The sequence below is a fragment of the Vigna unguiculata genome, chromosome 10, assembly GCF_004118075.2.
Source record: "Vigna unguiculata cultivar IT97K-499-35 chromosome 10, ASM411807v1, whole genome shotgun sequence".
NCBI lineage: Eukaryota > Viridiplantae > Streptophyta > Magnoliopsida > Fabales > Fabaceae > Vigna > Vigna unguiculata.
In genome coordinates, this window is record NC_040288.1 from 36,722,980 (window position 1) to 36,744,292 (window position 21,313).

The 21,313-nt window shown below is 32.7% G+C and overlaps 1 protein-coding gene across 1 annotated transcript; it reads right to left on the bottom strand.

Moving 5' to 3' along the window:
* Positions 1-14,230: 14,230 nt before the first annotated feature.
* On the bottom strand, positions 14,231-16,279 carry LOC114166213 (AAA-ATPase At2g46620-like). Its single transcript, XM_028050907.1, has one exon. The coding sequence runs from the start codon at positions 16,001-16,003 to the stop codon at positions 14,555-14,557; it is 1,449 nt and encodes a 482-aa protein (XP_027906708.1). The 5' UTR covers positions 16,004-16,279; the 3' UTR covers positions 14,231-14,554.
* Positions 16,280-21,313: the final 5,034 nt, after the last annotated feature.

The following is a 21,313-nucleotide window of genomic DNA, read 5'->3' on the forward strand; positions in this document are numbered from 1 at the left end:
GAAATTCTAGAAAAAGTACTAAAATTAGTTTCCAAGTAACCTCCTACATTAGATATGATTATGAACTTTGCATTTAAGTTTGAAAAGTCATCAATTATTTGTCATTATACAAAAAACTATGAAAAAAATGAATACAAACATAAAAGACTACGCTAAACTCATAATAAAAATTACATTTTATAAAATGTAGTTAAACTATATTTATTATGAAAAAAATTTAAATAAATATATAAAATAAAATATTAAACCAGTTATATTGTTATTTATAAATTAAAATTAAATTACTTATTATTTTCTTCAGAGAAACATGAAAAATTTTAAACTGAATATAATAACTTTTATATGAATTATTTAAAGTTTTATTATTAGATTTAACCTATATTAATTTAAATATATAAGAGGCTTAATTCTTTTTATATTCTTTTTATATTGTTGATACAAATTAAAGAATCTTAATTAAGTATGTTTTTTCTTCTTTTATTAAAAGGCTAGTATATAAGATATTTTATCTTATATTAATATCGATATTATCTTATTGTTATAGACCTTTATCCGTTTCTTTTTGCTAGATTTAATGATATTTTAATTTTATGGATAAATTTAGGTATTTTTAGTTAACTTTATTTTTTCATTTAGTATACTTTTTAACTTTATATTATATTGTTTTTTATCTTTACACGTTAAAAAAATTTAAAATTATCTTAATAATATAAAATGATATTATAGTTAGGGATGGTAAAAATACTCATATCCGCGGATATCCGTGAATAAAATCTGCGGTGGATAGTTACTATCCACGGGTATTTATTACCCGCGGGTAGCGAGTAACGAGTATTTTAATACCCGCTTATAAACGGATCGGGTACGAGTATTCTACTATTTGTACCCGTGGGTATCCGTTACCCACAAAAAATTAAATTAAAATTAAATTTATATTTTATTAAGTTAAATTTAATTAAAATTAAAATTAACAGTATATTTTATTATATCAAATTTAATTATAATTATAATTATAATTTAATTTATATTTTAATTTTATAATTTTATATTAAAATTTTTATAAAATATATTTTTTAAAAATATTTGGGAGTATCGGGTGTAAAACCCTCTTTTTATTTCTGCTCTAATTTAAAAAGGCTGCCCCAAATCATTTGGACCTAGGGCTGGCCCATAGGGAGACAAAGACCCTAATTTGCCCTAACACTCTAGTTTCACTCACTTTCAGAAAACATTCGTTCTCACGCTCTCCTTGCTTCCCAACAAAAAGCTCTGTTAGGGTTTTGTTCCCTATCATCTCCAAGCAAGCTCAAGCTCTTCCACTCCATGTAAGTTGCTTCTAGGCTCGTAGAAGTTCTCTTCTCGCTTTATTTTCGTATTTTCTTGGGGACTCACCTCAATAACCTTGTTCTGTTCCGTTCCGCTGTTTTTCCAGCTCACTAAGTTGTCCCCGAAGCTGTAGTGCTCACTGTTGGGTATACGAGTCACTTGGACTAGATCTTTCCAGGTAAGGGAAGTTAGGGTTTCACGTTATTTTTATTTTATGCGATTAATATTTTGTGAAATATGAGAAAAGATTGGGGAAAACGTTAGTTTTTGGTATATGTATGAGTTATGGGTTCAAATATTCATGAAACTGTGATATTTGACGTTATTTCTCGTATTCTGGATCTGGGCGAGTTGACTTGGTCGCTGGGCGATTGTGTATTTTTCTGATATGCGCAGTTTTAGTAAAATTGACTTTCCTGACTCATTAACCGTTGGATTGAGCTCAACTTTTGACATTTGGTTCATAACATGCTATTTTATGGTTTGACCCGTTGGATCGTCGATTAGATGTCTGTAACTTGAGAAATGTGTCACGCATTACTGCAGTGATTTTGGTTTTGTGATAATAAATTTTCTTAGGAATTTTGGTGTAAGAATTATGGTTGTGTGTTGTGCTTGATTGTATGATATTGCAGGTACTTAAATGTTGGCACTCATTTATTTGGGATGAATACTATTTTGCAATATATGTATGTTTTGGTATGCATTTATAAAGTATGAGATGAATGAATTTGCATGAGTGATGTGATTCATGGATTGTGAATGATGAACTTGGATAAATCTTGGTATGCGATTTCAATGAAATGGTTGGTTATATATGTGGTCATGAATTCGGTATGAGCAATAATGTTACATTGACGACATGGTATTGGTATGAGGTGAAGTTCTATATCCCCGAATTGGGAGGAATGGGATGGTATGAAATCAACATGGAATATGAATGAGGATGGGTTACAAAGGATGGCGTGAGGTGTTAAATGCATGATCAATATTATTTGTTTGTTTGGAATGTGATTGGTATGTTGTTAGTACATAAATTCACGAGTCTCTAGGTGAGACTTCCTGGTGGTGCTTCAATGGTCGGGACGTAATTCCATGGCCCCTGTTAGTGGGAGTCCATGATGGTGTCCCATCTATATAATTTGGTAAGGATTCAAGGTAAGGTTGCATCCTGACACTCTAAGGAGTCAGTTAGTCTCACTTAGAGCAGACTGACTCCTGTGGTGAGAGTAGCAAGAGGTCTGAAACTCATTAAGGGCTAACCTTGTGTGTGGGGATTGAAAAATTGTAACACTTAGCTCGGGGGTGAGCAGGGTAATCCACCACAAGTGCAAACATCCGCTGAATCTGACCAGATTATATGTAATCCAGATGAGTCGAGTCTGAGTCTAGTGTATTGCTTGAGAAGTCATAACATGATTGGTTAATGAATACTGTTTGGATTGTGTAATAGCATGTGATTACTTGATAAATTGTTTCTACTCTAGCTTACCCTTTGTTTGTTTGATTGCCTTGTATCTTGTTCTTCTACTTTTGCGATGATCATCAATTTATTGATGGGAACAGATGTGAGAGGTACTCGAGGTCAACAAGGAAGAGATGATTCCTCTGCTTAGCCATCTGGGCTGAATTCTACTGTTTTGGACTTTCTTTTTGGGGCTATGGCCTATGTACTAGTCTGTCTTTTAATTTCCTATTTTGATTACTGATGAACATTGTATCTGGTTTAGTTGTGGCATAGTTGTGTGCCTTAGTTATTGTATGGAGTAGTGTTTAAACTCCAGGACTATGTTTCTGTATTATCCTGTGTGACACTTCCTTTAATCATGATTATAAATTAAATGAGGTGTTACATCGGGTATCCGCGGATTTAAAAATATTCGCAGATATTTTTTAAGCGAATACCCGACGGGTAAACCGGCGGATAGCAGACGGATTTTTTTTTCGAGTCGGGTTGTGGGGAGATACTATCCGTGCCCAACCCAACCCGTTGTCATCCCTAATTATAGTTAATATATAATAATGACAGATTCTTATTGTTCTTATTAGAAATTTGTTGAATAATATACTTATTGATTATTTCTATGTCACCACCTATAGTAATTAAGAGACGATCTTATCACCATCATTGATGAAATTAGTTTTGTTATGTAACACAATTTCAATAAATTACTTATTATTTTATATCATTCATAATATTATTTTATATTAATTACAATATCATTTTATATCAATAAAATTTCATATTCTTTTAATATTTGTAACACCCCATTTAATTAAGTACGCGAAATTAAAGGAAGCGTTACAAGAAAGATAACGTAAAGTGCAGTCTGGGAGTTTTAAACTCAACTCCTTACAACCCATGGCACACCATGATGCCCAAAAGAAAACTAGATGAAGAGTTTAACCAAAAGTACATAAATCTAAGGACGAACAAATATGTGGGTCGTAGCCCTAGAGAAACTCATACGGAAATATAAACCAGTCCACGCGGACTATGCAGCAAAATCTCCACCACCTATTGCCCACGGGTGTTCCTCGCATCTGCTCACACCAACAAGTTGATGATCATCGCAAAAGAGAGTACCACACAGCAGATCACATAACAAAGAAAGTAGGGTAAGCTAGAACACAAAAGATTTCATCCATAAAATCAGATACAATTCCACAATACCATACACTCAAATCAACCAAGCATGTTATGATTGTTCAGGCAATACACTATGACACGACTCGACTCATCCGGATACATATAACCATGGTCGGATTCAGCGGATGCTTGCACTTGTGGTGGATACATCTGCTCACCCCCGAGCTATGTGTTACAAGTGTTTCAATGAATCAATTTCCCTCACCACAAGGTTAGCCCTTAATGGATTTCAGACCTCCTGCTACTCTCACCACAGGAGTTAGCCTGCTCTAAGTGATACTAACTGACCCCTTAGAGTGTCAGGATGCAATCCTTTAAAGCCAATATCTTTCATGTCTCCAGGTCCAACTCATTCCAACTCATCACAATACCTTTATTTATATAGTTTTTCAAAATATAATGACGATATCATGGTAAATCAATCAGTCGATCCTCCTTTTATTAACTTGTGTGAATAGTGAGTACAAGATAAATTGACTCATTTTTATGTTACAACTACTTTAACATAACCATCGGATAAATTTTTACAATTTTCTAATAGTTTATTTTCTCTATAATTGAATACTTAAAAATTTGCCTCACTTTTTTTTTCTTATTTTCTTTCTTGAAAAAAGATTCACCATCGGATTTTCCTTTGATGATGAACAGAATAGGAACAAACTGGTCCCAATATTTTAATGCTTATAAATGTTGTGACTCATTGCTGAAATTGGCTTTTCCATGGTTTCTATACAACATTTTGAAGAAAAAAAAAACTAAATATGAAATTTTTTAAATCAAGAATTTGTACAAGAATAATAAATCATTTTCTGCCAAATTACTAATATATTCGTTTAATATACTTGTTAAAGTTATGTCAGTGATGATGGGTGGACTTTAGTGGATCATGCATCATTTTCACAACAATTTTTTTAACAAAAAAATAGAAGTGCAACTAAATTGATGATTTTAATAATTTTATTTAAAAGTTTAAAATAGTAATAACGCATCCCCCTTACTGTCACCTAAAATTTATACATTGCTCACTAGCACGTGCCATATTCAATTATATTACATGTACAAGGAAAGAGAATCTCACTTGCAATTATTTGGAATTTTTTCCCTATCTATGAACTACAAAAATATTTCTATAATAAGCTAGTCAATCATGCACCCCAATAATTAAGATTATAATATTTTTCGTGCCTGTATTGTATGTATTGTATGTTAGAGTAAAATTAAATGCATGTCTAATAGTTTTTTCCCTGTCTATTGTACTCTTTGTTGGCTCAAATATAATATCTATATTTAGGTGGATCGAGCAATTTAGTTAATAATTACTACGTAAACATCGACGCTATCGCTTATGTGTTTATGTATTTTTTATATATTTTTTATGTATGCATTAGTAGGTGATGATATTATAATGTTATTCAGTTAATATATAAAATAAAATGGAATATATCAGAAAAGATAAGAAAATAACGATTGATAAACCGAAGAAGAAGCAGAGATAGACGATTTTATGAAAAATTTGTAAAAGTAACGGTCAATTTTCAAAAATTTAATAAATAATTATATTTTAAAAGATAAAATTGAAATTTTGAAATATGGACACAAAAGAGGAAATAAAAATAACTGTCAATTTTTAAAAATTTAATAAATAATTATATTTTACAGGGTAAAATTGGAATTTTGAAATGTGAACACAAAAGAGAAAATCTCCTTTATATATTGTTATAGATACAATTGTGATAAGTCAAATGTTGGGTAGCATCTAATTTATGTATATTAGAGATATAATTTTAAAGTAAATGAAAAATCTTATAAACATTTTTGTTAGAATATGTGGTTCTCATTCAATTCCTAATACCACATGTTACTTAAGCACTAATTTTTAATCATTACTCTGCTTAAGTTTTAGAGACTCTTCATATGGCCTATTTACTGCTTCAGTTTTTAAGACTCTTCATATGGCCTATTTACTGGTGCAGTTTTGAAGACTCTTCATATGGCCTATTTACTAGTGCAGTTTCTGAAGACTCTTCATATGGCTTATTGAGTGGTTCAACTTTGAAGCCTATAAATAACATCTCCATGACTTGAAAAAAATATAGAAAAACATTTACAGAGACACACTTTGTAATAGACACTTGAGTGTTTTTGGTGAGGATTCTTGTTTCCATTTAAGAGCTTTGTACTCTTCTTTTCATAGTGGAACTTTGTTCATTATCGTCCCGTGGTTTTTCCTCTTACATTCAAAAGAGGTTTTCCACGTAAATCCTTGTGTGTTATTTCTCTTGCTCTTTTATTTGCTTCTCTTTAATTTCCAATTGTCACGATCCTGCGCTTCCGCATGCTACGATACCATAACAAGTGGTATCAGAGCTCTTAGTTGGAAATTCCAAAATGTCTGCAAAATTTGACATTGAGAAGTTTGATGGCAAGATTAGTTTTTCTATTTGGCGAGTCCAAATGAGGGCTGTTCTAACCCAGAGTGGATTAAATAAGGCTTTAGATGGAATAGAAAATAAGCCAGCTTCCATGACTGATGAGCAGTGGGAGGAGTTGGATGAAAAGGTGCTATCATCAATCCAACTCTCTTTATCAAAGGAGGTTCTCCGTGAAGTAGCAAATGAAACAACCACTGCTGCATTATGGCTAAAGTTAGAGTCTTTATACATGACCAAGAGCCTTGCAAACAAGCTTCGTCTCAAAGAACGCTTGTATACCATTCGAATGGTTGAAGGTACTCCTATTCAATCTCACCTTAATGAGTTTAATTCTATCCTCTTGGATCTGGAAAATATTGATATTAAAATTGATGATGAAGATAAAGCTATTTTGTTGGTTGTCTCTCTACCTTCTACCTATAAACACTTCAAAGAAATTATGTTGTATGGAAATAATGATACCTTATCCTTTGAATATGTTAAATCTAATTTATTGTCCAAAGAAAAATTTGATCTTGAAGTTCATTCTGTGGACAAGGGTGAGGGTTTAAGTGTCAGAGGTAGAACTCAAGAAAGAAGGAGTACAAGTGACAAAAAGTTCAGATCCAAGTCTAGGGGACGCAAATCCAACAAATTTTGTCGCTATTGTAAGAAACCTGGACACGAGATTTCTGATTGTTTTATCTTGAAGAAAAAACAAGAAAAACAAGAAAAAGGAAAAGCCGCACAATCCCCTAAAGCTGCCAATATTGAAGCTGACTCTGACGGTGACATTACTTTGTCTGTTGTCTCTTCTAATAAGAGGAGTAAAACAGAGTGGATCCTTGATTCTGGATGTACTTTTCATATGTGTCCCTATAAGGACTTATTCACTACTTTTGAATCTGTTGATTGTGGTGTTGTCTTGATGGGTAATGATGCCCAATGCAAGATTGCAGGAATAGGTACAATTCAATCAAGACTAATGATGGTGTCGTCAGGACTTTGTTTGATGTTCGCTATATACCCGAATTAAAGCGAAACTTAATTTCACTTGGCACTCTTGAATCTCTCGGGTGCAAGTACTCAGCTGAAGGTGGAGTTCTAAAGGTATCAAAAGGTTCTCTTGTTCTCTTGAAAGCTAACCGAATTGGAAGCTTATATGTCCTGCAAGGGACTGTTGTGACAGGTTCAGTAGTTGTATCATCTTCTATGGCTGAAAATGATGTCACTAAATTATGGCACATGCGCCTAGGCCATATGAGTGAAAAAGGCATGCATCTTCTAAGCAAGCAAGGATATCTTGGTAAGCATGTCATTGGTAAGTTGGAGTTTTGCAAACATTGTGCTTTTGGGAAACAAAAAAAGGTTAGTTTCTCTACAGCAACTAACAATACAAAAGGTATTCTTGATTATATTCACTCTGATCTTTGGGGGCCTTCTAAAGTTCCTTCCTATGGAGGATGTCGTTATATGATGACTATCATTGATGACTTTTCCCGTAAGGTTTGGGTTTATTTTTTGCGACATAAAAATGAGACTTTCCCCACATTCAAGAAGTGGAAAACTCTTGTTGAAACCCAGACTGGGAATAAAGTAAAGAAGCTCAGAACAGATAATGGATTAGAGTTTTGTAATGGTGACTTTAATGAGTTTTGCACAAATCATGGTATTGCTAGACACAAAACCATTCCAAGGAATCCCCAACAAAATGGTGTTGCAGAACGAATGAACATGACTCTACTTGAGAGAGCTCGTTGTATGCTCTCAAATGCTGGGATATGGGATCGACATGATCTTTGGACCGAGGCAGTTTCTACTGCATGCTACTTGGTCAATTGTTCTCCACATTCAGCACTTGACTTCAAAGTTCTAGAAGAGATTTGGTCAGGTAATCCTGTTGATTATTCTAATTTAAGAATTTTCGGATGTCCTGCATATGCACATATTAATAATGGCAAATTAGCTCCAAGAGCTATTGAGTGCATATTTCTAGGTTATGCATCTGAATCAAAGGGGTATCGTTTATGGTGCTCTGAGTCAAAGTCTCAAAAGCTAATTCTTAGCATAGATGTAATTTTTAATGAGGATGCATTATTATCTTCTGGAAAACAGTCTTTTGTGCCTTCTTCTACCAATACAGGTACTATACAGGGTACTAATGAGAAGGTGGAGTTTGAATTCAAATCTGAAGTTCCTGGTATTGATGTCCCATCTTCCTCTACAAATGAATCCAATAATGATCATGATGATGATGATGAATGTGATGATAGAACCACTTCTCCTATTCAACAACAAGGAGATGATTATTCTATTGCTCGGGACAGACCAAGAAGACAAATCAGAAAGCCAACTAGATACACTAATGATTATTTAACTGCCTATGCATTGTCAATTGCACAAGAGGTAAATGATGGTGTTGAGCCTGTCAGCTACACTGAAGCTGTTTCTTGTGTTGAGTCTTCTCAATGGCTAGGGGCTATGAATGAAGAAATTCAGAGTCTTTATAAAAACAATACTTGGACTCTGACAGAACTTCCTAAAGACAAACGGCCATTAAAGTGTAAATGGATCTATAAGAAAAAAAGATGGCATTCCCGGGGTTGAAAATGCAAGATGCAAAGCACGACTAGTCGTTAAAGGCTTTAATCAAAAGGAAGGTATTGACTTTAATGAGATATTCTCACCTGTTGTTCGTCATACTTCTATTCGTGTTTTACTTGCTTTTGTTGCTTTGTTTGATTTGGAGCAACTAGATGTAAAGACAGCTTTTTTACATGGAGAGCTGGAAGAAGAAATTTACATGGAATAACCAGAGGGATTTATTGTTCCTGGAAAGGAGCATTTTGTTTGTCGTTTGAAGAAATCCTTATATGGCCTCAAGCAAGCACCTAGGCAATGGTACAAGAGGTTTGATTCTTTCATGATTGGGCAAAGTTACTGCAGGAGTCAATTTGATGACTGTATTTATTTTCAAACATTCCAAGATGGATCTTTCATATACTTGTTACTATATGTTGATGATATGTTAATTGCATCATGTGACAAGTTTTCTATCAGGAAATTAAAAACTCAACTAAGCAATGAGTTTGAAATGAAAGAATTAGGTGCAGCAAAGAAAATTCTTGGTATGGAGATTCGCAGGGATCGTCAAGCTGGTAAATTGTTTTTATCTCAACAAAGGTATATTGAGAAAGTACTTGATAGGTTTAATATGAATGATTGTAAACCTGTTTCTACTCCACTTGCTGCACATTTCAAGTTATCCTCAGATCTTTGCCCAGATACAAAGGAAGATATGGAATACTGTTATGCCTTTGGCAAGTGTACCAAGTCGTGCAAGTAGTAACCGGTAAGACCGGGATATCGTTTCCCAAGAGACTCGTGTATACTAATTAATTGCGTAATTAGTGACTAATTTAAACTAATGAATAAATCCATATTTTGAGTTTCAACGTATGAAGTTAAACTTTGCATAAATAATTAAAATTGAACTTTGGAAGTTAAAGGCACTTAGTGAATGGAAAAGATTAGAAATGATATGACTTGATATTGCCGGGGTTAGAATTCACCAACTATGCTCTCATGCAACTACAATTTAACATCCTCTTCATTAATATGCTAATGCCAACCCACAATATTACTCAAACCCTAATTCCTTAATGAACTGAGCCTAAATTTCCTTATTAAAAGTCCATTCCTTAAACTCTTAATAAGCAAATTTGCTTTATGCACAAAGGTTTTAATGCAACCAATGGGTCAAGCCCCATTCCTAGGTACAAGCTCCATTGAGTTTTCTTATTTCAAATCTAGGTTTCAAAAGATATTTCCACACCCAATGAACCAAAAATCATCCAAGAGATGGCTAAATCAATGCAAGCTTTAAGTGAAGAAATAAGAAGACTAGCAATTAATGAAAGAGTCATATATAAAATCAAAACATTTGCATTTACACAAGAGTTTCGTGGCTACATCTAACCCCAACAAAAATGGGTTTAGCTCTCCATTGCCATGGAGAGCTCAAGCTTAAAAATGGAAGAAAAGGGAGAGAAAGAGATACAAGGAGGAAGATGGAGCTGTTCCCACGAGCCCTAGCACTCCTCCAAGCTCTCCAAATGTGTTCTTCGTGCCTCCAAAAATGCCAAAGATCAGTTTCCCTCGCGAAAACAGAAGAAAAAGGGCAAACTTGACACATCAGCGAAAACCGCCGCCTGGCGGAAGCCTCTCACCGCCAGGCGCAAGCCACCAAACAGTGCTGAAATTTTGTGTGTACCGCCCGACGGTCTCCAAATGCCGCCCGGCGGTGAGCTGCTGAAAAGGCCATTTTCGCCTGGCTGGCGCCTGGCGCCTGACACTGGAAGAAAGTGTCGCCTGGCAGTGTCTTTGTGGCGCCAGGCGATTACTGTTTCTTCCACATTTAGTGTCTTTTTGCCTTCTTCTTGCTACTCATGATCACTCACTTGTTTGGATTTTTGGAACAAAGCTTCCCTACTACAAAAAGGTCACAAAAATGAGGATTAGTGGTATATTTAGATAAATGTAACCAAAATGTATTTATTTACAAAAAGTAAGATAAATTTGAGGATTAAGTAGGTTAAAAGCTTTGGAAGAGATGATTTTGCTAATGAAATATAGCTTGGATAATGGTAAAAATTAACATTATCAAATACATGTCACATGTTCCTTATGCTAATGCTATTGGCAGTCTTATGTATGCCATGATATGCACCAGGCCAGACCTTGCATATGTTGTTAGCATGGTAAGCCGGTATATGCATAATCCCGGCAAGAAACACTGGAATGCTGTAAAATGGATTTTTCGATATCTAAAAGGTACTTCTCATGTTGGCTTGGTATTTGACAAAAAAATGGCTACAACTGATAATGTTGTAGGATATGTTGACTCAGATTATGCTGGTGATCTTGATCGAAGAAGATCTCTCTCAGATCTTTACCCTCTGTAATAGTGCTATCAGTTGGAAAGCAACACTTCAATCTATTGTTGCATTATCTACAACCGAAGCAGAGTATATTTCAGCCATAAAGGGAGTGAAAGAGGCTATTTGGCTCTGAGGTTTGGTAAATGAACTTGGTCTAACACAGAAAGTTCTTACTGTGTTTTGTGATAGCCAAAGTGCTATTTATTTAACCAAGAATAATCGTTATCACGACAAGACCAAACACATCAATATAAAACATCACTTTATTAGAGATGTTGTTGTTGTTGGAGAAATTATGGTAGAAAAGATTCACACTTCTGAGAATCCAGCAGACATGCTTACCAAGCCGCTTCCAATTACAAAGTTTGAAGATTGTTTCGACTTGGTTGGTCTATACAGCACTTGAATGCCCTTTGGGGCTTTATCGGACGATGAACACTTGTAGAATTCGAACCAAGGTGGAGATTGTTAGAATATGTGGTTCTCATTCAATTCCTAATACCACATGTTACTTAAGCACTAATTTTTAATCATTACTCTGCTTAAGTTTTAGAGACTCTTCATATGGCCTATTTACTGCTTCAGTTTTGAAGACTCTTCATATGGCCTATTTACTGCTTCAGTTTTAAAGACTCTTCATATGGCCTATTTACTGGTGCAGTTTTGAAGACTCTTCATATGGCCTATTTACTAGTGCAGTTTCTGAAGACTCTTCATATGGCTTATTGAGTGGTTTAACTTTGAAGCCTATAAATAACATCTCCATGACTTGAAAAAAATATAGAAAAACATTTACAGAGACACACTTTGTAATAGACACTTGAGTGTTTTTGGTGAGGATTCTTGTTCCCATTTAAGAGCTTTGTACTCTTCTTTTCATAGTGGAACTTTGTTCATTATCGTCCCGTGGTTTTTCCTCTTACATTCAAAAGAGGTTTTCCACGTAAATCCTTGTGTGTTATTTCTCTTGCTCTTTTATTTGCTTCTCTTTAATTTCCAATTGTCACGATCCTGCGCTTCCGCATGCTACGATACCATAACAATTTTTAAATAATATTTTTTTATTTCAATTGAAATTGTATTCTTCGTTAAATCTTCTGCATTTTCTTTCTAAAAAGTTTATAAAATTACTAATAATTTATTTCAACAACATAGCATATAAGAAGGTTATATTGAATACATTTGGAATCGTGTTTAAGGTAAGTTTTTATTTTTATTTTTACAGTATTTTTATTTTCTTCGACATTGGGAAGTACTAATATCTAATTGTTCTAATCATCTTAAAAAGAGAGTATAATGGTATTGTGAAGTAAAGGTAGGTTGAACTCTTCAAAGTATTTGTAGTAAGTATATTGGAAAGCTTTTGGACTCTCAATGTAGTTTTTTTTTTTTTCAATGCGAGTCACTTTCATATAGGGGCTATTTAATTTTATGCATTAATTTAAGTTTTGAATTAGATGTTAAAATGAATTGGATTAATGGTAATATTTCCTTGGATTGAAATTTTGGTGTCGTAATGAAGTAGAAAATATTTATGTACATTGATTTCAACCGACTACTTTTAGTTTGAATTGGAATATTTGCAAATTTTTGTGCAAAAATGTAACATCCCATTATCCGAACAATTTCAAATTAAAGGAAAACATCACACATTTGAAGTTCAGAAAAAGGATGGAGGTTATTACTACGTAACATTATTATTATCACGGTTTTCCATAATATAGTTCAAAACAACTCAACAAAGGTTAAACTAAAAAAAATAAAGAATTGGAATAATAAACTTAAAGCTAAACAAAACTTCTTCAAAATAACAATTTTAACAAGAAAATATAGTCATTAAGAATTAGACAATCTTATTATTATCCATGGAAACATTTGCACTTGCTTATCCTATATTCACAAATAGTGATCATTATAAAAGAAAAAAACGAACACATAACATAAAGAAACATAAATAACAAATTTTATTATAATTATCATAAGCGATCAAGATAAACAGGCTGACACCCAACGTTACAACTCCTAGAACCCAATGTCCAGAAGTGGCGTCCGATGACTCCAAGTCAGTACAGTGGTGTCCGACGACATTGTGACGGTGTCCGAGAGTGTATCAGAACAACAATTTGGGAAAAAAAAAATGAACACGAACAATGGATTAATTGGGTACCTTTCCTTTAATGTTTTTTATTACAAATGGTTTAGAGGATTTAGGATGATACCCAATTACTCAAAACACAAATTTAAGTTTTTCCCTAAATCAAGACCAAGCACAATCACATAACAAGTAACTCAACATAAGTTTTCATCAAATTCAACATACGACATCATATTCACTACCAAGATAATCAATTCATCTTAAAATTAAAAAGAAAACCTAACTTCTCTTACCTCAATATACTGATTTACACTTGTTAAAAGCTTCAAAGACAGATTTTGCGCTTAGAAACCCTCCCTTCAACCTAAAAACAACAAAAAACCAAAAGAGGATTAGAACAACAATCCAAAGACATGAATGTGTTCACCACAACTCAGAGAATTCATAGGAGTGACAACACTCCCTTGCACACCAAAAACTTGGAGAAAACAAAAAAAAAAAAAATTGATTTTCCTCCCTTAGAACCAAGATGAACACAACTTACCCTAACCGGAAAATGCATATGAAAGTGATGTATGTAATTTTGTTACATTTGATAAATAAGATGATACTTAATGTTGTATGTTGTGAAAGTATTCGATACGTACTTCATTAAAACAAAAAATCAATTTCATTATTGAATCATACTACTCAATTCATTGTTTGAAAAATACTAAAAGTTGTTCATTAACCAGGTTAAAAATAATAAATCAAATTATTCTATGAGAAATAATAAATAAGAAAAAAACATGTAATACTTTTTCTAATGTGAAATCTGTACAATTGACTCCCCATTTATTAAAATTATAATAATAAACTTTACAATGGAGTAGTTTTCTTTTGCAGGCTAAGTTTCTACTTCTATCCTTTAAATTTCTACAATGTCACTAAAAATATCCCATTGGAAATAATTTCAGAGGGAACAATAGGATACTTTTCAGTGAAGTATCCTACCAATAAATACATTATTATTTTTTAATTAAAAAAACTTCTCCCCCTGATTGAAAAGAAAAAAAATAAAAAAGAGAATTTTCTCTTCCGTTTTTTTTTTTCAATTTTTATCTATTGTCGTGATCTATCATGGGCCATGGTGTTAGATTTTGGGGTAGTTGGTTCTTCTGCCGTTCCGTTTTCTGAAGAAACCGTAAAACTTCCGCGAATCTTTAACCGTAGATAACTCGTCCCCACCAAAGGACTGTACGTCCACGTCATCAACCCCTATCTGCCGTCCAATCATCTCCGCGTACTTTCTCCCATCGCCGTCCAATTGGAGCGCCCCGATTACCGATTTTATGGCCCGACTCGGCGAGTTCCGGTTCGCGATCATCAACTCGCTGATCTCGGCGGGGCTGAGACTCGCGCCGTGCCGGAAAATATCCTCCACCTGCGCGAACAGCTTGTGCTCCCTCACGCCGAGGTAGCTGCTCGCAAGCGTCTTGAATGCAGAGAAATCGCAAACCGGAAAGTGGATGTGCACGTCGACCCGACCCGGCCGCATCAAGTTCGGGTCCACCCACTGCTTGCTGTTCATCGTGAACACCATCACCCTCTCCTCACCGCAACACGCGCTCAGAATCCCGTCCATGAAGCTCTGGATTCCCCTCACCGTAACCGCAGATTCCTTTTCCGGTTCGAGAAATCGGTCGAGATCCTCTATCACGACGATCGACTTCGCCGTCGTTTCCATTAGGAGAAACTTAAGATCCGAATCGCAACGAATCTTCGAGAGGTCCACGTCGTACACGTCGTAGCGGAGAAAGTTCGCCATCGCAGCGACGAAGCTCGATTTCCCGGTGCCGGAGGCACCGTACAATAGGAAGCTCCGCTTCCACGCGCGGCCGAGTTTACGGTAGTATTGCTTCGCTTTGAGAAACGATTCGATATCAGATTTGATTCTGTTCTTGAGATCCTTCTCCATCGCTATCGTTTCAAAAGTCGCTGGATGAGTGAACGGAACTGATCTCCACCGCGTTTCTCCCCTGCCGCCTTCGCCGGCCGCGACGTTCATGAACAACCGCAAATGGCGTTTCCTTTGGCTCTCCATCTCGTCGGCGACGGTATTGATATGACGGAGGTACTGGCGGAGGATTCGTCGTTTATCGGTTTTTCTGATTTTGAGAACGAAGGATGAAATCCGGTCCGGTTGGGTTTTTTGTTCGAACCAGAAGAGTGTGGCCCCGAGAAAATGGTCCTCGATGGTTTGGTTTGGGTCGAGGCGCAAAACGATGTCGTTCTGGTCGTGACCGGAAACGAGATTGGTGAAGTCAGCGTCTTCTAATGAAGGAAGAGAATGCAAATAGAGAGAAACTTTGCGGTGAAAGTGATTCCGTTGCATGGCTTCGTTGAATTCGGGGACTTTGAGGAACTGGTAGACGTGGAACCAATCCTGCACCCTTCTCAATACTTTTCTTATGCTATGTATCAATCCCGTCTTGAACAGCAACCATCGAATTACGAAACCTATGACCAAACTGAGGATTACGAGGAATATGGGGTTGTAACCACTCATGACGACAATGATCCGAGATTCCGAAATCCACATTGGTTACTCTTGTGTGTGTAGTGTAGGAGGAAGTTTTGGATAGATAAACGAAATCACATTAGCATTTTGGTAGAGGAATTAATGTGTAAAGATTTGGATAAAGAAGGAGAAGGAGAAGAAAGAGTTGTGTGGTGTTGAGGAGAATGGATAGACTCTGTTATTGCTTGCTCCTCCTTAATCTTTGCTTGCAGCAGCTACGTGTTATAATTCTATTCAATTCAACGTCTACGTGCTTCTTCTTCTTCTTCTTCTCTAACTCAATTTTGGATTTCCACATGGAGGTTCAGACCTCAATATATAGCACATTGTGTCACGAAATCTGTTTATTATTTTTTCTTTCAACACGGAATTAGGTGGAAGAACCATCGCAATTGTTTTCCTTTTCAAAACTAATAATTTGTTTTATTTGCCTGCCATGGAAACCAAAACTTCAATTTTGTTTCATTAATTAGCCCATCATCTTCTGCCACGTTGCTACTTATTCATAATAAATTATTAATTAAACTTATAATTAATTATGTTCTCTTTTGTATATGAAAATATATTGAGTCAAGCAGTCAAACCTTATATATATATATATATATATATATATATATATATATATATATATATATATATATATATATATATATATATATATATATATATATACAAAGGAAGATGTATTACCGGAAAAGTTAGAGTTTTCTATACAAGACTTACTTGTATTTTAAATCGACCATCTACGAAAAATTTGAATAATTAATTATATTTATTGTGTAAGAAGATAATTAACATTTTTTTTTTCTCAATTACGCGTATATCCTCACCTGATATATTTGCCTAAAGCATGAAGATGAAAAAAAAGTTACACACACGGTAATAATACTAATAATAGATAAATAAAGTAAGTAAGTTTAAGGGCCTATTTATAACTCATATTTTTAAGTTTTGAAATTCAATCATGAAATTCATCAATATTATTTTATTTTAGTTATATATAATTTTTTTTTCGGAACGCAACTTAAAATAGAATGTATGATAGATACAGAGGGGGAGTATAAATAATACTTATAAAATTATGAATTCAAATAAATATTAAAAACAATTATTAGTCAGGGGGTCAACCATGATTAGTCAGTTATTCATATTTCAACTATGCCCATAATGAATGACTATTCTATTGTAATTATAACAAAGCTTTAAAATATTACAAAATTGAACAAATTCTTAAATGGGATGCTTTTCGTCAAGGTAACTTTTTTAGAAGATCATGGTTCCTAATAATTAAGAATGTACCCATTTAGTTCTTTGTTATATATATATATAATATATATATATATATATATATATATATATATATTATTTTTTCTTACAAATGTTACAAATGATTGTGAATTACTATAGATATGTACTTATTAGTTGAAGGGAGGCATATTAAAACACTTATAACCGCTATCTTGTATTAACTTCCTACAAGTTCTCAATACCATAATTTTTTTTTTTTCAATTTGTGATAGTTAAACGATAGAAAAACATGTTAGGATTATACATAAAATATTTTTGTTTGATACGACCGATTCAAAGATATTTTCATCAATATTACCCGAAATATTCCAAATTGTTTTCTCCTATAAATTTGTTTTTATTCAGAATGATGTTGAGCAGGGTTCATATATATATATATATATATATATATATATATATATATATATATATATATATATATATATATATATATATATATATATATATATATATATATTCTTTTTATAATATAAAATATGTACGCTTCATGATGGTTTTGTATCTAGAATGTTGATAATTAATAGTATGCTTTGATCAATACTTTCATTATAATGTATCAAAACTTATTTCTTAAAGAGGAATATGATTATTTCTTAGAAAATCAAATATTTGTTTTGATGTGTGAAAATTATTTTCACTGTCTTTTATAAATAAATAAAACGTATGGTTTGGAAACTAAGAAACAAGTCTTTAAAAAATAAAGTTAAAACTGATGTAATCTTATAGAAAGAGAAGAAGAAAACAGATATTTGAATAAAGAAACTTTAGAGGAGAACTATAATCTTAAAATGCAACTTTGTAATGTTCTTTTTCCTATTATAATTATGGAAACTTTTTTTTTTCTCTTTTTTGAAAATTTCCTTATGAAAATTCAGATGTTTTTTCTTTTTTTATTCCTTATTTTGGTACCATATTGCAAGTTGAGTTCTCTGAACATTGACAATTTCAACCATCTAGCACCTAGGTTTCACTCACAAATAGATCTTCTGAAGCAAATTTTATAAAGTTAACTATTTCTTAAACAGGCAAAGACAAGTTGTTTTAGGAAAATCAAGTTTTTGTTTCTATATGTGCAAACTATTTATGAGCTCTTAAAAGAACTATTTATTAGCTAAAAAAATTGAAAGAGAAGGGAAAAAAGAAGCTATTAAATAGAAACAATTTGGATTTTTACCAAAAAAATAATGTCTCATTATAATATAGTGTAAAAATAGCAAGTCTTATCAATATTAATAATATTGGCATTTGAAAATAAAATTTCGAATATTTATTTTATTATATAATGGAAATTGATTTTTTTTAATTATGCCTCTTAATTTTGAACTGTATTTTTTAAAACTTGGGTTAAATATGTTTTTGGTCCCTCAAGTTTCAGCGAAATTTGGAATTAGTCCCTCATCAAAACTTTTGACCAATTTAGTCCTTCATCTTTCAAAATGCGTGAATTTAGTCCTTTTAACCAAATTTTGTTAAGTTTATCTGACGTTTCGAGCGCATTTCATGATAGTATTTAAGTTAACATTGAAGCAAAAATGTGTCAAACAGTATAAATAATTTAAATACTATCATGAAATGCGCTTGAAATATCATATAAACTTAACAAAATTTGGTTAAAAGGACTAAATTCACGCATTTTGAAATATGAAAGACTAAATTGGTCAAAAGTTTTGATGAGAGACTAAACCCAAATTTCGCTCAAACTTGAGAGACCAAAAACATATTTAATCCTGTACATCCTTCCCAAACTGAATTGAATTTTTCTTTAGGGCTTCCTCTCGTTTGTATTCACGTCATCAACTTTCACTTGCTATATAATAAAGATGACTTTTCAGATTAATTAATTATATATCTTTTATTTGTTTCTTTAATCATGACATCAAATTCCATCAATTAGTCCGTGACTAGCTACTTTTTTCATTCTACTATCTTTCCAATTTAATAATGTTATCTATTTGACAAAAAATTGTGGATTTGATGGTTATCGCAGGCCTAAACCTAATTTTCAATTAGAACTATCTTTAAATACTCTTGAATGAAAAGACTACTAACTTGTTTGTAAAATAAAACATTCAAACATTTATAAGAAAGTTACATTTCTTTTATGAATTAAAATAATTTTATAAAGAAGTTAAAATAAAATTGTAGAGAAATTAAGTAATTCATAAAGAATAATAAAAGGAAAAATGAATAACATTTATTTCATAAATTTAAATTAGTTTATTTAATAGTTGAAATCAACTTTTATAGAAAAAATTGATACTAAAATTTATATGAATTAATTCATCTGAAAACCAGTTTTGTTTTTTAACTTAATTAATTTTACCTTTTTTAATTATAATTGGTAATTCTATTAGTTATGCAAAATGAATTCTAATTAATTAACTGTTAGAATAAGTCTTACTGCTATTGAAGAAATCGATATTATTTAGTGGTTCATGTTGTAACAAAAGTCAAGATATATATAACCCTAGTTGCTATCCTCTTTCTCACTAACATACTATGGTAAATGAACGGTATGTTTACTTGTTCAACTATTGATCTCATTTTCAAACCATTAGAAATACGAAATCTCTATAAAAAATATTTCCAAAAATGCCTCGTATGTCGTCGTGGCTATAAAAGATACAGAAAAGGTATTTATGAAAATAAGTAAGTACTTTGTGAAAAATTTTTGGGTTAAACATGCTTTTTTCCCTTAATTTTTAGTAAAAATTAGAATTAGTCTCTCTTCAAAACTTTAGACCAATTTAGTCTTCAAACTTTAGAAATGTGTATATTTAGATTTTTTAACAAGATTTTGTTAAGTTTATTTGACATTTCAAACACTTTTCATGATAATATTTGAGTTGTTCATATCATTTGACTCATTTTTGCTTCAATGTTACTTCAAAAATACGTATAAAACGTCAAATTAACTTAACAAAATTTTGTTAAAAGAACTAAATTAGTTCAGAGTTTTGAAGAGTGACTAATTCTAATTTTCACTAAAAGTCAAGAGACAAAAACATATTTAACCAAAATATTTTTTTTATGTTTGAATTAATAATTAGAAAAGCGTCACATGTAAATTTGGTTTCTTATTATTTCTTAAGGATTTGTACATAAAATGATGAAAATAACGTGTCCATGTAACATGTGTGTTATTTCTTTATTTGTCATATTTTAGCAACCATTTTATAAATGTTGATAAATAAGAAAGGAAGTCAAAATAAGCCGCACCAATAAAATATTATAATAATTATTTTCATGAACTATTTTTTTATTTTTATGTTTTCACACTTATTTCTTATTATTTTTTGGTGTCGTACATCATCACCTTTATGCATGGCTCGATTTGTTTTGTCATAATTTAGCCCTTGTAACAACGAAGAGCTGAAGAAATTGTGGACACAATTACACTACACTATAATATATTACTTCTTCTCCAATTGGTATGAGCTGTGGTGGGTTTCTTTCTAACTACTATTGCTGCTTCAATCTTCAGAGGCTTCTTCTTATGTAAGTATAACACTTTTCTAGGTATATATCATTATTTTATGTTTCATTTTAACATTAAAAAGTCAAGCAGAGGAATCTCTCATATGGTGAGAGATATTGAAATTCCAATAATGGAAGAAACTTATGGTCAAAATCCAAAAAAAAGTTGAAAAAAATGAGCAAAAACTGCATCATTTTCAGACATAAAGCAGGCCATGAGGATCATCCCTATATCATCATTGACTGTGACATGTAAGAATAGAAAACAACCACACTTCACTGATTAATTAAGCATAGCTTCAAGACATCATCGCAATATCTCTTTTTGGACTGTTTCATCCTTTGCTTTTGTCGTAATTAACTGTTTCGCATCACAGATAAAACACCACTTCGTAAATTGTTGCATGCATTATCTTCCGTACAACACGTGAATTTGAGGTTTTACTAGCTTTTTGTGTATATATTGTTTTAATTAATAATAACCTTTTGAGCTTCTATCTATGTATTGCCGACACGTATGAATCTGCAAATTAATGATGAAAGCAG